The sequence below is a fragment of the Leuciscus leuciscus genome, assembly GCF_965113295.1.
Source record: "Leuciscus leuciscus genome assembly, chromosome: 14".
Taxonomy (NCBI): Eukaryota; Metazoa; Chordata; class Actinopteri; order Cypriniformes; family Leuciscidae; genus Leuciscus; species Leuciscus leuciscus.
The window spans coordinates 11152076-11169764 of NC_138738.1; the positions used below are offsets into that span (position 1 = coordinate 11152076).

Genomic DNA, 17689 nt, shown 5'->3' on the forward strand with positions numbered 1-17689 from the left:
TCTATTCAATAAAAAATAAAATAAAACCATAACCATAATTCTAACATTAATATTAATCTTAAATAGTAATGTTAGTATTGTTATTATTATAATAACTATTATTAAAGTAGTGGAATTCTATACCACAATCAAGAAATGGGTTCTTCATAATAAAAAATGTCAACATTAATGTTATATATATATATATATATATATATATATATATATATATATATATATATATATATATATATATATTTTAATTAAAGGAATCATTATTACCTCAATGTTTTTTCCCGAAAGTATTTTTACCACTGGTATTGTAAAATACATATCTACGGCTGTAACCCTTTTAAATAACCTAAATAATTGCGATGCAGTTATAGAAAACTAACTATCAACCATTTAGAATCAAGCATTCAAAGTGTATAAAAAAGGAGCAGATTATCAGAATCAAAAGATTGGTATTTCCGTCAAAAACAGTCAGGTAAACAGTAAACTAAACATTAAAATACTACACAAAAGCCTCTCATTAGTTGAGGTAATGTTTTATATTTGAACAGTATCCACTATTACAAGCACAGACCTCAAGAAATCTGCTATGCAGCATTTACGGGAAAATACTGTTTGCTCTTTCTTTGCAATACAATCATCATCATCACACAAGTGCATGTAACACTCATCCAAATAGACACCATCACAACGTTTATGATGCTTTGTTTCTGTATCCTTGATTATATAGTCCCAGTAACAACCAAATAATCATTCATAACACATACTGCTTTCTGTTGGTATTGCCATATCTTGAACTGAACTATTAGTAGGAGGTTAAGCAGTTCTAACTGTACTGTGCAGGTCTCAGTTCAGTGGATTTCTGAAGTTCTTCCCAGCAAAGTGAGCTTTATCCCCCAATTCCTCTTCAATTCTGTGCATGAAGAAAGCAAGCAGGTAAGCAGAAGACATAAAATGCATATGCTTATTAATGGCCATACGTTTGGAACAAATAATATTGTTATTATCATAAACACAACTGTAAGCTTACCTGAGGATCTGGTTGTATTTGGCCAGACGCTCTGAACGGCACGGGGCTCCTGTTTTAATCTAAATAAGAAAAGGAAAATAAAACAGTCAAGTACACTTGAGTATGTAACTGTAAACTGAAGTTCCTCATTTTTATGATAAATCTAAAATAAGATTAGAGCACACTGTACCTGTCCAGTGCAAAGTCCCACAACCAGGTCAGCAATGAACGTGTCCTCTGTTTCCCCAGAGCGATGGCTCACCATCACACCCCAGCCACTGGACTGAGCCATCTTACATCTGTGGGGTGGGATGTTACAAATAGAAAAGATCACAAAACATCTCTTTTAGGAGTTAAACATTTTTTTTTTACTCTGTAGAATTCTACACTGAAAATCTGGAAAATATTTTGACAAAAGTGAAGATTTTTACAATTTTATCAGGGTTTTGAACTCACGCCTGCAGGGATTCGGTAACACTCCCGATCTGGTTGACTTTGAGCAACAGGCAGTTGCAAGCCTTGGTCTCCACTGCATTAGCAATGCGTTTGGGGTTGGTGACAGTGAGATCATCTCCCACCACCTGGATGTCCGTGCTGTTGGTGAAATTGGTCCAGGCCTCCCAATCATCTTGATCAAAGGGGTCTTCAATAGAGACCACTGAAATAGTAATAGAAACGGATTCACATCTCAGTGTCTGAGCTCAATGAAAAAAAAAAGTAATGTAATTAGTGCAAGAGAGCAAATAACTGATGGATACCTGGATAATCCTGAATGAAACTTTTGTAAAGGTCAGAAAGCTCATCAGGGCTGATGTATCGATCGGGGTCATCGGGAGACTTGAAGTCCAAGTCGTACTTTCCATCACGATAGAATTCAGACGCTGCCACGTCCATGCCAATCACAATCTCATCTGTGTATCCAGCTTTGCTGATGGCATTCTTCAGCAGCTCTAGGGCTATTATGAACATCCAGAAAACAATATATAAGTTATAAGTTCTCTTAGCTGTACAGTCTCATCCAGTATGATTGTTTTTTTCAAATACCTTCTTGGTTCTCCAGGATATTTGGTGCGAATCCTCCCTCATCCCCAACATTGGTGGCATCCTGGCCATATTTCTGCTTAATAACATTCTTCAGATTGTGGTACACCTCTGCACCAATCCGCATGGCTTCCTTAAAGCTACTGGCCCCGACCGGCAGAATCATGAATTCCTGCATGGCCAACTTATTGCCAGCATGTGAGCCACCATTGATCACATTAAAGGCCTTTAGGAAAACAATGAAAATTGCAAAACTCAATGGAAGCATTACATTTCTTCCATAATTTGCATTCATAAGTTTATTAAGATTAAACAGGGGGGAAAAAATCCACGTTTCCAGTGGCATTACACTTTTTTCTCATTGTACAGCTTCAAATACAAGAGCGTTCTTTTTCTCACCGGCACAGGCAGGATGACCTCGGGGTTTCCAGCAAGGTCCGCAATGTGACGATACAGAGGAACACCTTTCTCCGCAGCTCCAGCCTTACACACAGCCAGGGAAACACCCAGGATGGCATTGGCACCAAATTTAGCTGATGTTCGAAACAGATGCAGAAATTAAAGGATTATGACTAGACACATTACATAATATTTGCTTTTGTTCACAAGTTTATACACACAAAAAAACTGGGAAACTATCTTTTGTGTTTGTATTTGGATTTTTGTGACAATGTTTTAAAATGTACACTACCAATCAAAGGTTTGTGGTAATATTTTTTTTTATATTTTTGAAAGAAGTCTCCTAAACTCAACAAGTATGCATTTATTTGATTAAAAAAATACAGTAAAAACAGAAATATTATGAAATATAAAAAACAGAAAGTTTAGAAGAACAACATTTATTTGAAATAAATGTAACATTATAAATGTCTTAACTTTTTATCAGTTTAATTCACACTTTGCTGAAGACAAGTATTAATTTCTTTTTTATATATATATATATTAATGGCCATACATTTTTGAATGGTAGTGTGAACATATTACAGGCCAGGGGTGTAAGAAACTGTAAAAAAAAAAAACAAAAAAAAAAACATCTGAATGGCTTGGCCCACAAAAATTATTCATGAGGATGGAGCTCGTCTAAATTTAAATACCCTCTAAAAAGCTCTTTGAGCTCAAACACAATCGAATTAAAGATCTATGCTACATAGGTAAAGAACAACTGTTAAGAGGAAACTTTTAATGTAAAGCACAATTGCTTTTCTACTGTTAATGTGTAAACACGTAAATATTTTGATTTACACTTGTTATCAGTTCCGTCCAGTTCCAGCATGAACTGGTCAATCTTTTCTTGCTCAACTACAGGAATTCCCTATGTGACAGAGAGACAGAGAGAAAGACAGCAAGACAGACAAAACAAATCATTACCAACCCATGTACAGTTACACTGGTTTAATTATAAAAGTCGAAAATTCTCACCTGGCTGATCAAGGCAGGTGCAATAGTTTGGTTCACATGCTCAACAGCCTTTGTTACACCTACATTGCACAGAAAAAGATGGCATAAATGAGCAAAATAGGTATAAGCACAAGTTATTGTGGATTGAATGGTGCTGCAGTTAGACACATGCACATCTTAACATTCCCTTGCTTAGTTTAGCTGCTTCCACAAAGCTACAGATCAGATATTTGTCAATTATTTTATGATTTGTAATGTCAGCCAATCGAGTGCCATAAACAATCTGTATTTATTCCATGCAAATATTGCACACTAAATAATTTCAACAATTATTTTTAAAGTACCACAGTAAAGATCCTTACATTATTCACTGATGTGAATCACATGCACAAGCATTTTTAGAAATGTACATAATTTTTTCATAGTACATAATCAGGTCACACAATTTGACACTGGGTTGAATGTGTCATGCAAATTCAGACCCATCAAACCAACAAAAAAAAAGTTGTCTCACTTGTTAACTTGGTATCTGTTAACACAAGACTGAACCAATTAATCAGTACATTTCATAAGTTTTCCTTCCCAATCTAATAGAGAAAAACATAGCTGGTAAAAGAGAGACAGTCAATTGTGTTCAGTAAATAAATCTAGCTTGACAAGTCTTGGTTATTTCCAAAACAATGTACAATGAAAGACCAGATTCATTCATTAGAGACATGAAAAAGCAGTTACCTTTTCCCAGGTAACGTGACTTATCGTTGTCTCTTAGTTCCAATGCTTCATAGATTCCTGTAGATGCTCCACTAGGGACAGCAGCTCGAAACAACCCTGTTTTAAAACCAGCAGATTAGTATTTGTTCTGCATGTAATGCTTGTATACTGAACCATCCTCATTTTGAGTAATCTCGATTTGGAAAGAAATGTCAAGGAGAATCACCTCTATCTGTGTAGAGGTCCACCTCCACAGTGGGGTTGCCCCTAGAATCAAAAATCTCACGAGCATGTATCTTCAGGATAGACATGTTCCTAAAAAAAAAAAAAAATAATTATAAGAAAGAGCAATCAGCTTCGGCTGAAATAGGTATCTCTGCCAATCTAACCACATATCTAAAGGAGATTTCAAGGAAACCTGAGAACACCATCTGTTTTACAGTAATACTGCTGACCCACAGGGTCACTTTGTCAAATCCTCTTGTCTGCTATTAGGAAGACAAGAGGCAGATTTAATTATAGAAGGAACATTTCTGCATAAATTAATCCACATCTCTTTCAAGCAAATACATGATTAATAGTTTTCAAAATGCACATTGTGTATTGAGGATTGTGCTATCTTTTGGGGCATCATGAGAAGCTCAGGTCTAATTGGATTAGCAGCTGTCACTCTCTGACCATTATGCTGTCAACAGAGAACAAAAAGCTTACTCAACGGGTCTAGACGTTTTTGCATTCAATACACATCAACAATTGTATTTGTTAAACTGTACAGTATTATGAGTGACAATGGCCAGTCTCAAACTCAGTCATTTCCTTCCTGGAATCTGATTTTTCCTCGTATAGTTTGTTCTGCAAATATTTAATCTAATTACAGTGTGTGAAGATAAGTGGGCGTGATGGAAAGCATGACTCATCACGGTCCTCAATGTCAAGTGCTCATGGTGACTCTCATCCAGCGCTTCGAGACTGAGAACTTGATGCTTTCTGTCTAAATATCTAAATATTAACGTACTAAGAATTCCTACTACTAAAGCAAAAGCCTGGTTACAATATATAACATATGTAAAGTTATAGCCAGCGGAGAGTTTAAAGATTATATAATACAACGCTCCTTACCTCAGCGAAACGGTATAATTAAAGCTCAAGATGAAGAAATCAAGCTCTCATTCAAGTTCACACTCAACGCTGGCGGCTCTAGTTAGGAGAGTGTCTATCAGTGTGTGTTCACTCAGAGAAAAATCACCCATAGGGGGAGATTATAGAAAAGACTACTTGGCTAGAATGGCTGTTGTCTTGAAACAAGTGTGGAAATGGGCGGGACTTTGCGGTCAGGATGTTGCCGCTGTCTGATCGGATTTAACATAATAATAAAAAAAAATTAAGTCCTATATTTTAACACTTTACTGTGAATTTTCAGATAAATGATTATTAAGATGTACAATGGAATAATTCAGGTGTAAATTATTGTCCAGACCTCTACCGAAGGGGACGGAGTTATCACGTGTTAGTTGTTACTTTTCTCAACACTGCCTAGGCTTGACCAATCACAGTCGTTTGATGATTTAATTTAATAGCAATTGTTTTGAATGATTCTAGTGCTGTATTATTCTCCCGTAATCATCTGTACATGAGATAAACATATCTGGAATTAATAGATTTACTATTTTTTAAACGATTATGATTTTTAAGTGTACAAATGTCTCAAATAAGTTACAAAAATTTATCTGAGATTTGAATGCAGCTCAATGGAGAATTCGGCTTTTTGAGCAGTCATGCGCTCCCTTGAGGACGACACTTTTGTCTCAGAGGAAACGGTGATTACCTCGCTACATTTTCCACCCAATGGGGGAGATGGTATGATGGAGAAAGTTGTAGTCCGTTCTCCAGCAATTTAATACTCTATACAGTGTCTTTTTTTTTTGAATAAATTGTTATCTGCCATAAAGTTCCACTTAGGCCTATTTAAAATGTAAGAATCTAAAATGTTCGACGTTATCAAAATCGTGCTTAAACTTGAAGCCCTGGTCTTAAAATCGTGTCGAAACAATATAGAAGCAATATATTTGGTCACTGTCTTTATGACACGCATATCACAACAAGAGAATGATGCAGTCATAATGGTGCCAATCTGTTAAATGATTTCACAAATTCAAAATGTTAAATCATTAACCTTCTACTACCATATTCTTGTCTGGAGGGAAAATGTGATGCAATGACAAGAGGCACAATAGAGTGTTTGTGTGCTGGAGAATCCTGGCAACTCATTCCCTTGGGCCAGTAATCCCTCAGGTCATTGGCCCCACCCTCCCTCCTCCATTCCCTCTTTTTATCCCTCTCTCTTACAGTCTCACATACAGGTGTGTATTTCCCCTCATGTACAGTTTGTTTCGTGGAAATGGTTGATGTTTTGTCGCTTCTTTCAGGTACATGGTTTCTCAGGAGGCCTTGCTGACAGCCAGCTGATCCCCCATGTTCCTCCATCCTCTCGTCTCGCAAATCAGACCTCGGGGATCTCATTAGCAATCCACACAGGCTTTTGGATATAGTGAGGCATTGACCTGTTGCCTGGGTTACAATACAGTCCCCGTGTCCCAGCATTAACTCCTGCTAGGGTTGGAACTCTCATATCCTTTGTTCATTGCACAAACAAACAAAAAATACAAAAAAATCTAAATCTACAATGAATCTACATTTTATTTGAGTGCACAAGTTATTAAAATAATAATAATAATAATAAACAGTGCGTTCAAGCTCTGACTAGAATCCAGCACTGACAAGAATCAGCATTCACATGCTCAAAAATGTTTTTCTCGCCAACAATAATCCGGTGGTGGCTAGAATCACGCAGGGGAGGAATGGAAAGTTGACAAGCAATTTAAAAAGTATTGACTTAAGAACCACTTATATATTTTCAAATATTTTCAATCTCATTCACTCCGGCGAATTTTTTTTTAAATTAATTAAACTAAATTCTATTTATAAGGTAAAACTTTTACATTTTTAGGCATTAACTAATGCCAATGCCTAATGCCAAAATGTTCTTCAAAGGTTCTTTGTTCACCAAGTAATTTACTGGTCTGTCAATATTATTAACTCGCAAGACTGTAAGGAGAAAATTACAATTTGATGGATAATTTAAATATATTCTGTAATCACAATTTGGTAATGTATTAAACCGCTGTCACATCTGAGCGCAAAATGCTGCTTGGATAGTTTCAAGATAGTTAAAAATAATTAATAATACAATAATCATTTAATTGTTCATATGTGTTAATCCTTTTTGGATTTTTTTTTTTTTTTTATGAACACAAATTAATCATGACAAACCAAATTAATTGTAATTGTGTTAATTATACCATTGATGAAATCATGCTGATACCAAGGTATTTTAGGCCTACAATTCTAAAATAATTTTTCATGAAAAATCATGATTGTATTTATTTATTTTTCTTTAAGTAAGGTTAATGTAAGCAGCTTCTTGCAATACTCTCCTAAATGCGTAATAAAACCTAAGTGCAAACATTACCGCTTTAATGACCGTGTAGCCTATGGTCGTTTTTACTGTCCAATGACAGCCCATCTTATATCTACTTTGAGTGGCATGGGAGAGAGTCAGAAGTTCATTTGTTGCCCCTACGAGATTATAATAGCATATTTTAACCAGATTTTCAAATGGATAAAGAAAACAAAAACTGCCAAAATGTTTTTAAATGTTGGCTTTATTAAACTGTTTTAAACGTGAATAAAGAGTCTCATGTGTCTATTTATTTTTTATATAGGCCTACTATTTATTAACTTATTGTTCTATTTTATTTAACATTTGTACATTTAACATGAATAATCAAACATTTAACATAAAACAAGAATTGCACAACAATTTTAAATGTCTACTCATTTGTCCATTTTAAAATGATTTATTCATTTTCATGTTTTAATTAAATGGATTTATGCTATTCCTTATTCTTTTTCGGTTTATAAGGTGTCACAACAAATCCATGACTGCATTCCTAGTCTTCCATACATAATAGCCTCTCTGACATCTAGTCACTATCAGTTCAAAATCACAGTCCACAAACAGTGCATTTAAAACTCAAATTTGTAACCGTTGCATTTCGTTAACACTGATATACACTGATAAATAGGCTAATTTCTACTTCAGATTACTTTTTTGCTCTCTGAGGAACTATGATGATAATATTCCCACTGTTCAGTCAAATCAAATCTGTTATTTGGCTTTTAGTGACATGCTTTTTAATTATATAAGCTGCAGTCTGTAACTTTTGGTGCTCTAGTGGTAAATAAACAAAATTGCAGGCGTCTTGGTACTGTGCAGGAACTGTGCTACTCCGCACAGTACTCTCGAACCAGTCAGGGGCCGTTCACATATTGCGTTTTATGCACATGCAAATTCGTTTTTTCAAATAGGCTCATAACAAGCGTGCTCATAATAGAAGCAATGCGGTCGGTTGAAAACATCTCAACTTTTCAGAATGCCGCAAGTGCACAGCAGGTCATGTGACAAAAACCAACCGATCAGCTTCGGCCTTTCCGTAACAACATCAAAAGCTCTGCCGAACAGCTGATCATAGCTGTACAGGGTGGGTTTTTATTTCTCATCTTCATAAATATATAGAGTATTAAAGCTAATGCAAGGGCTAGAAATCAATTAATTATTTGCTGATACTTCCTCGTCATCATGTCATGGAGAGCGTTAAGGGACCTGGATAATGGATAGGGGGCGCCGGCCCAAAAAAGGTTGAGAACCACTGCCTTACATACAGCTCTAAATGCCAAAAGCAGGATGTAATAGTGCTTTTAGAGTGTGGAACTTTATTTTTTTTGTCAACAAAGTATGTTTTCTATCTGCAAAATCAAGTTCCAGATTTAAGTAAAAAAAATGTTAGGTGGACAGAATTCTCACTTTCTCTTTAAATTTTTAAGTTATAAAATCTCACATTGCAAGTTGGACTGATTAGCCAGTCTGAATTGAATAGTCAGTTTGTCTTAATGAATTGAATTCACACACAAGTCTTTTTAATAATGTTAAACACTGATAATTATCCATAATTTGACATTGATAATCTTGCATAATAATTTATCTATCATGTTTTCTGATTATATGTTTGAATTAGAAATGATTTCGGTTTAATACTCTTTATTTATTTTTTTTGCAGTCAAATGAATCAAAAATGCTCAATAAGAATGTAGTAAAAAAGTATATCAGTTTGCTATTCAACACCTCAATGGAGTTTATTATCATTGTAAACAATTCAAATGATCAGAGGAGCACACAAAGGACACATTTACTGATTGCCGATCATCTTTTTTTAACTTTAATCTAGTGATGAACATTAGAAAGGAGACTAAACCTTAAAAATAAAGAGGAGAAGAGGCTTATTCTTGTCTGTTGCCCTAAAGTCTGACCCAGAACAAGAGACACCGAGGATGGGGCGTGGTCTTTTTGAAGGTTAAAAGCTTGTCTCATTTGTGTACTCAGAAACCCAGAGGCACTTCCACACTAAACTAACCAATCACAGAGCACAAGACACACCTGCTCATAGAAGAAGGGCAGGGATTGGTCACAGTGTAAAAATGACACCTGGGCAGGGCTCCAAGGTGTACCTGAAAACCTAGATGTTTTGTAGGAACGGTTTCTTCGCTTCAGGAGCTTTAGGAGATTGTGTTTCTTCTCGTGCTGAGACTCCATTAGTAATGTCCTTGTGTCTTCTTCAGCTGTCCTCAGACCGGTTCGAGAGGTTTGGCCTAACATGGAAGAGGCAATCATACCTTTATCAAGAGGAAGGAGCAGGAAGTGATCTTCCTCAGCTAAAGCGACGCTGCGACACAATGGCATCTCTTGTGCATGACTCCATACTGAATGACCGCAACAGGAATTGATAGGGTAACTAATAGTTATTTTTCATTTTTTTAATACATTCAACAATTTGACAAAATAATTAATTAATTGCAAATAAATGTCTTTGTATGTCAGTTATTATATACAACAGAAATGCTAATAGTAAACTATAAAAAAGACAATAAGATGGAATGAAACATACATAGTATTTTAGATTTGTAAATCCTTTCTTACTTTAATATAAAAAGGAAGTATGCATTTTAGTATGATATGTCAATCATTGAAATTTGTTAAACATAATGGACTATGAGTGCCCAGCATGTTAACTTTCACTTCCGTAATGTGTCAAACCTGTTTGATCAGTTTAAAACAAAGAGGCATGAAGTACAATATGTAAAGCATTTAAAGAAATCACGTGAAATAATACAACAGAAGTTTTTAATGTTATAATTTAATGGTGTTAAACACAAAATAGACTTTGCATCTGAGAAACTGTTTAAAGACTTTAAAAATGGATTGACAGATTGACACATGCTCTCATACGCATTCATTTTCCTCTCTTAATAAAAAGCTATTGGTAACAAGAGAAATGAAGCATCAATAGAGTCAAACCATAAAGACTTGCTTAGCTTGGTTTCAGTAGTAAGTGAGTTATCTCGAATCTTATCTAATCTAACGTACAGGTGAGGGGTCAGTCAGGTGCACGTCAGGTTTAGGTGACAAAGATCAGCCATTTTGATTAGCATGACTAAGCGCTTTCCTTACCACCGACGTCGTGTGGTTGTAATGGGATTTGTAGGTTGTAGACACAATTTTGTTTTGATGAAGGTGCGACCAATTAGTTGAACTCTCTCAGGTCAAGGAAACGTCTCAAAGGTCATAGTTGCCAAGCAGAAAGGGCAGGGCATACACTTAAGAAGAAAACTTCTGGGGTTTCAATGTTTTTTGTTCTTTCTAATAATGGTTGTCAAGAAAATGAGTAAGGAGTTACTGCAAAGTGGAAGCGGTCCAGTCAAAATGAACATGAACAGCTTACATCAAAAGGATTGGGGTCTGATGCAAGATAAGCGCCGTTTAAAGGCAGTGTATGAAGCTATTAAAAATGAATGACGGGCCTGTCAGGAAAATAGATAATCATTAACAAACACCTTACAACGTCTTGCTAAAGTACACTAACTATCATTTTATAGTGACTCACAATATGAAAAGCATATAGAGTTTTCCCTCTTGTTTCAGATGGGGTGAAAAAGTAAAAAAATATCAACGGCAAATCATTTGAGATCTACATTGGATGCCCATCTCCATCTTACAAGGCAGTTTTGGATGTTATATCTTCTCTAATACTGCCTGGTAATGATGCAGATGGTCCTCTACGGGCATCGTTAAAAATGCTTTGCATCTGGGTGTGGACACACAGAATATGCAAATATGCGCACAAACAAATACACAAATGAAAATATGCCATGGTGAAATGTGGGTTCTATGGCTATAGTTGCTTTGAATGCTATGATGCTGAAGAAGTTCATCCATTGTCTCTAGGGTACATCTTACCCGGCAGTGCTTGGCTGTTCACTGATGTTCTAACACTGTCTGGTAACGATGCACTCTGGGGGCTCAGTCACCATGGACTTAATAGAATATGAACATGAAATGCTTTCAAAAAATATTAAATTGTGAAGTATGTGAAATAAAGCATTTTGGCATGTGACTTTAGAATATGTCATTCAATCAAATCAGTGATTTAAAATAGAAAGACCAGTTGAGACGGCTTGATTAAAATAAAAGGAATGTGATTAAATAACAGAGAAGAACTAGACCATCAGTAAAGTTCTGAACCGCACCCTGTTACATCCAAATGCCTGCATGAATGTCACGGAAGTAATTCCTCCATATCACACACCCTCTAATGTGTAATGTGCTAGTCAACGATCAGTTCATCCTCCTTTTCTTGTGTCTTATTGTGTGCATGACACCTGAGATCTGTGTGACAAACACTAATTGAACTGCACCTACACAGTTCACCTTTCCTGTTTGCTATAATGATTTAAAACCCATTTTACTTATTTTCCAGGTCATTATATAATGGAAAATGCAAAGAAAAAGCTAACTTTTTAAGCAATTTAATGATAAAAGAGACATGCAAATAACCCACAGACTCACATGACAAATATTGTTTCTTATGGAAAATATATCTGTAGGCATGACCCAATAAAATATTTTGGTTGTATTTTGAATGTGAATAAGGAATAATGTCACTTTCTGTTCATTAAGTAATTGCAGGGCTGTGTTGTTCATCCAGAAATGAAAATTCTGTCATTATTTACTCGCCTTCATGCCATTAAAAACATGACACAAACAAACACTTGTTTTTGTCTGTACAAAGCACTATACATAACCTAATCAAGTTTACATCACAATATGGATGCTGACTCTCTTGACCCTTTAGGTTTTCTGCTTTTTAACGGTTTATAAACCTGCCATGATGAATCTCTGCTTGCACTTTATGCTTTACTAGACCCTTTAAACAGTTTCCTTTAAGACCTTTCTCCTGCAAAAAAAATAACCACTTTTTTCTTTTTGTCTGTTTTCATCTCTTCTACAGTCACATGACATCAGACCTTTTCCTCTGCCTCTCCGCTGCAGTAAAATCCTTTGATTTGTGTCTTACCAGGCAAGTTTAGATGTTGATACTCTGTCTAATACTGCCTGGTAATGCCATCAATCACAAGGAATTTGATCAACATTTATCCTTTTCCTAATGTAGTGACACTGTGACAATGACTCATATTGATTTTTTTATGTCTTGAGGATGTATTTTATTGTGACATGTATTAAAGAATATGGATCTGACTGTTCCTTGTCATATTGTTTAATTGTATTATTATTTTGTAAGTCAATTAATGCAATAAAACAGATTTACATCAAATATAGACTTTGTGTGTCACTTCCGGATGAAACACAGTGTTCAGATGACCAATGACATTGCATAAACTTTCTTTTTTTCTGATTATAATGATTTTTATACATTTTTGAAATTGCATATTTTATTTTGTAGGCTATACAGAGTAATTTTTTTTTTAATGAAAACAATTATACTTTGTAGTGCACAAATATATCCAGTAAATAGTTTACTTTGAACAAAAACTCACAAAGTGCAATAGATAGCCAATGAAGCAAAACATCTAGTTTTGCTCTAGATAAGCAAAACTAGAAATACACACACACACACACACACACACACACACACACACACACACACACACACACACACACACACACACACACACACACACACACACACACACACACACACTCACTCACACTCAATGAACATAGAAAAGAGAAACTTAGAAAAACAAAAAAGTCTAAAATGATATAGTATTATATATATATATATATATATAATGTATGTATGAAGAGTTCAGATGCAAAAGCCTCTAAGTGCCATCTGAAAATTTCTTCTAGAATGGTCATTTATATTAAGCTTGTATATTTAAGTTCAGTCATTTCACTTAAATGACAACTAATAGGTAATTTGCATTGCCATTTAAGTGAAATTATTGAACTTAAATATACGAGCTTGATAAAAAATTATCTAGAAGAAAATTTCAGATGGCACTTAGAGGTTTTTGCATCTGAACTCTTCATATCTATATAGGCTACTATATCTATATAGGCTACTATAACATTTTAGACTTTTTTTATGTTCATTGAGAGTGCAAAGATAAGTGGATGTATCTTTTACATGGGATGTATAAAAGCGTGGCTTTACATCCAGTCCACTAGATGTCAGCACTTACATCGTGTAGTCTTGACGGTTTACAATAACGAATAAACCAAACCGTGCTACTACTTCCTTATCACGCTTTGCGACATAATTTAAAATAATAAAAACAATAATACATTCTGTCTAAACCATATTTGTTGATCAACAGACATGTCTGGAATACCACCGGATTCTTGGCAACCCCCCACGGTATCGTTAGATACAACGTAAGTCGCACAATACATTAGTAATAGAATTGTGAATGAATGAGACACGTTTTGATAACACATTGCACTATCAGTATAGCTGTGGTTGTTGTTTTATCCATATTTATTAAGTTTCTATTTAGAGATAAACGTGTAGCTTTAACGCTTGATTGTATGAATGATGCAAAAGGGTTAAAGATCTAATCACGCACTGATTAGAGATTGTTTTAGATCAGAGTGCTAACGTTACCCATGTCCGACTCAGTTTCAAAAATCACTCATTCAATGATTCTTTTACGTTGTGACGTAATTACGCCATTCCATTTATTAATGTGCATTAGACAACGCTAAATTTTAAGTTGTTTCTAAAAGATGTTATATGCTCTTTAGTGTTGGGTGTAATTAATGACTAAGTAATCTAATTACTGTACTTCTGTAAGTACTTCTGATGTAATTGCATTAAATACTGTATAGATTATAAAACAGCAGTGGATTTAACATCACAATTTAATGTTATTTTTATTGTAACTTCTCCCTTTACACACAGTTCAGTTCAAGAATAATTTATGCAATTATTATATAATTTATGCAATTATTATATAATTTATGCAATTATTAAATAATTTATGTTTATTTGAAAGAATCAAAAGTGCAGTTTCGTGTCTATCCTTGGATTGTTCAACTGGTCGAGGTTGATGTGGGATTTAGAAAGTAATTCGTAATAAGTAATCCAATACATTTTATAGAGACTAACTTGTACAGTAATCTAATTACTCTGTTGAAGATGTAATTAGTAGCTAGTAATTAAGGTAACACTATTTTACAGTGTCCTTGCTACACATTACATGTAGTTACTGTAATAATAACTATAAATTATGCATAATTACATGCAACTAACCCAAACCAACCCCGATTCCTCCTAACCCTATTATATGTAGTTAATTATTATTACTCCGTACTTAAATGTAGAACACAGAGACCTTAAAATAAAGTGTAAACTTTATTAATTACTTTTGTAGAGCAACTTACCCAAAACTGAAGCTCTTACATATTGAAGCAAGATGGAGAATGTTTGCGAATTTCTAAATTTTGCATGGCAAATTCAATATTCACAAATAAAAAACTGCAGTTTTTCTTGTCGCTGAAAGAGTTCTTAATGCTTATTACCAAAACAAAGAAACAGAGTAATGCCCTTCTTTACTCTACATTTCCAAATATGATAATAATTTTTTTTTTTTTTTTTGCTCTTTCCTCTTCAAGGTGTGTTAAAAAAAATGTTTTTTTAAAGTAATCTTTATTGTCTGTTATAAATCATCTGTTTCAATCTGTAACTTTCAACTGATTTCTTGATAAAAAATAATTATTTATTAAAATCAGTTATTATTCAGCCTTTAGGCCTATAGGATCTGACCAAATTGTCAGATCCTAAATTCAGAATGAGTCACTCAATTGTTTATCTGCTCTGATTCGATTTTGTGAAAAAACAGTTAGACCGGTCCAATTAAAAGATCCAGTTCAAAAGAACAATTCATACATGAATCGGACATTGCTAGTAGACATTAACCTTTAATAGTATATTACCACATACCCACACTTCACATTGTCTTTTCAGGATGGGAACTTTAGTGCTAGAACTGTACTGGAATCATGCGCCAAAAACATGCAAGAATTTTGCAGAGCTGGGCAGAAGAGGATATTACAACAACATCAAGTTCCACCGCATCATCAAAGACTTTATGGTTCAAGGGGGCGATCCAACAGGCACAGGTGAGACAGCCATGGAAACAATACTCATCATTCAACACTCCTTTTAGACAAATTTCATTTGACAGTTTAATAAGATGAATCAGAGTAAGGTTGTTGAGAAGTCTCATTCTACATAGTGAAACAAATCCCAAAAATTGGTGAATTAATGTCAATAATTTGCTTTACCAAGGGAAACCATAACTACTTTTGTCTTCCATAATAGATTAATGGAATTTAATTTGAATTTACTGTCATGCTATGTTTGGGTTGTTTAACCATTAACAGAATTTGTATGAAACATTTCTGCAGGTCGTGGTGGTGCATCTATATATGGCAAGCAGTTTGAGGATGAATTGCACCCAGAGTTGAAATTTACAGGTGAGTAGAAATACAAGAGTAGATTTAATAGTTTTGTAAATAGCAGTAACGAGCAGAGCACTCAAGTGCTATGGAAATATTTTGTCCGCTCACAAATCTATGGCATAATTTTATAAAAAATATCCAGGTTGTAGCTTACATTTTTAAATTGCAGATCAGTTAATGTTTTTAATTCCAGTGGTACTGGTGGATTTCCGTGGGAAATTCTAGCATGTCTTTGCGTCATTACGTCACATCTGTACACATAAAGAAGGTGTTTCGTCTAGTAGGCTATTTTGCGTGTGAGGATGTTGGAGGTGAATATTTATAGCCTTTTCTTACAGCACTTGATATAATTAAACTTAGCAATTTGATGGCGGATCCAGAAAGGTTCAAACGACAATCACCAAAGACTTCGTTCGGACTTCGAAGTGGCTACAGAAAAAAGAGACTGCAACCGGGCCATGAGAAAACAAGGATAATATCGGAAGGGCATAAAATGCATTCACGCAATGCTGATTTTGTTAACATAAACAATTTGAGAACAAAGTATAATTTGCGTGGTTTGTTTGAGGTGATATGATAAGCGATCGTTAGATTTAATCATCTCGATTTACTGCAATGTTTTTTTTTTCCTTAGTTGGTCAGAAAAAAAGTGGATGTAACTTACTTGTTCAGAAAACATTTTCCGGTGAAAATTCTTATGTTGTTCATACTTCCAAAAAGTAGAATCTGTGATTCCGAATGACAGTATCCACACCGGTGCGGTGACTGACACCCGCACATTCTCCTCAAAACATTGGATTCATCCGCGCTGTGCAGTGCCGAGGCACAACCCACGTAAAGTCGATGATTCCGCGAATAACTACAATTGCACAAAGAGGAAAAACTGCGGACTGCAGCTTTAATAATAGATTACAACTTTATAATAACTCAATCTGACTTGAAAACAATAAAGTCTTCACATAATTTTCATGAGATCTTTTTTTTAAAATTATGTTTGTATTTTGTAGGTGCTGGAATTCTCGCAATGGCCAATGCAGGGCCAGATACAAACGGAAGCCAGTTCTTCCTCTCATTGGCTCCCACACAATGGCTGGATGGGAAACACACTATATTTGGACGGGTCTGCCAGGGCATTGGAGTTCTTAATCGTATTGGCATGGTTGAAACCAACAGTCAGGACCGTCCTATTGATGACATTAAAATTCTCAGAGTGAATGTACCTAACTAAGATGTCTTACATTTTATGCCTTATTTTTGTACAGCCCTTTTATTACATTAAACTTTTCATTTAATATGTTCGTTGTTCTCTTGGTTACCCCGAGTACAAATCCCTGGCCAGAGTGTGGCGTCTTAGGCAAGGCAAGTTTATTTATATAGCACATTTCATACACAATGGCAATTCAAAGTGCTTTACAAAGAAGAAATTAAAATAATAAAAAGAAATAAGAATAATTAAAACAGTTTAGAAATTTTTTATAAAATACAGTACAGTACAAACAGTCGGATGAACGGCGGCACAGTGCTCATTCAGTAAATGCATAGCTAAACAGAAGTGTTTTGAGTCTGGATTTGAATGTGACCACTGTAGGAGCACATCT

The 17689-nt window shown here is 34.9% G+C and overlaps 2 protein-coding genes across 2 annotated transcripts; one reads left to right on the forward strand and one right to left on the reverse strand.

Annotated features, from left to right (window-relative positions):
* Positions 1-511: 511 nt before the first annotated feature.
* Positions 512-5424, reverse strand: eno1b (enolase 1b, (alpha)). Its single transcript, XM_082137179.1, has 12 exons — positions 5270-5424; positions 4377-4465; positions 4172-4267; positions 3461-3519; positions 3284-3353; positions 2441-2574; positions 2045-2267; positions 1759-1956; positions 1457-1658; positions 1191-1299; positions 1022-1080; positions 512-904 (listed from the first exon to the last, which is right to left on the reverse strand). The coding sequence occupies exons 2-12, from the start codon at positions 4459-4461 to the stop codon at positions 838-840; spliced, it is 1302 nt and encodes a 433-aa protein (XP_081993305.1). The 5' UTR covers positions 4462-4465; positions 5270-5424; the 3' UTR covers positions 512-837.
* A 4356-nt stretch (positions 5425-9780) lies between these two features.
* Positions 9781-17383, forward strand: ppil1 (peptidylprolyl isomerase (cyclophilin)-like 1). Its single transcript, XM_082137213.1, has 5 exons — positions 9781-10055; positions 13946-14003; positions 15595-15749; positions 16038-16106; positions 17099-17383. The coding sequence occupies exons 2-5, from the start codon at positions 13948-13950 to the stop codon at positions 17317-17319; spliced, it is 501 nt and encodes a 166-aa protein (XP_081993339.1). The 5' UTR covers positions 9781-10055; positions 13946-13947; the 3' UTR covers positions 17320-17383.
* Positions 17384-17689: the final 306 nt, after the last annotated feature.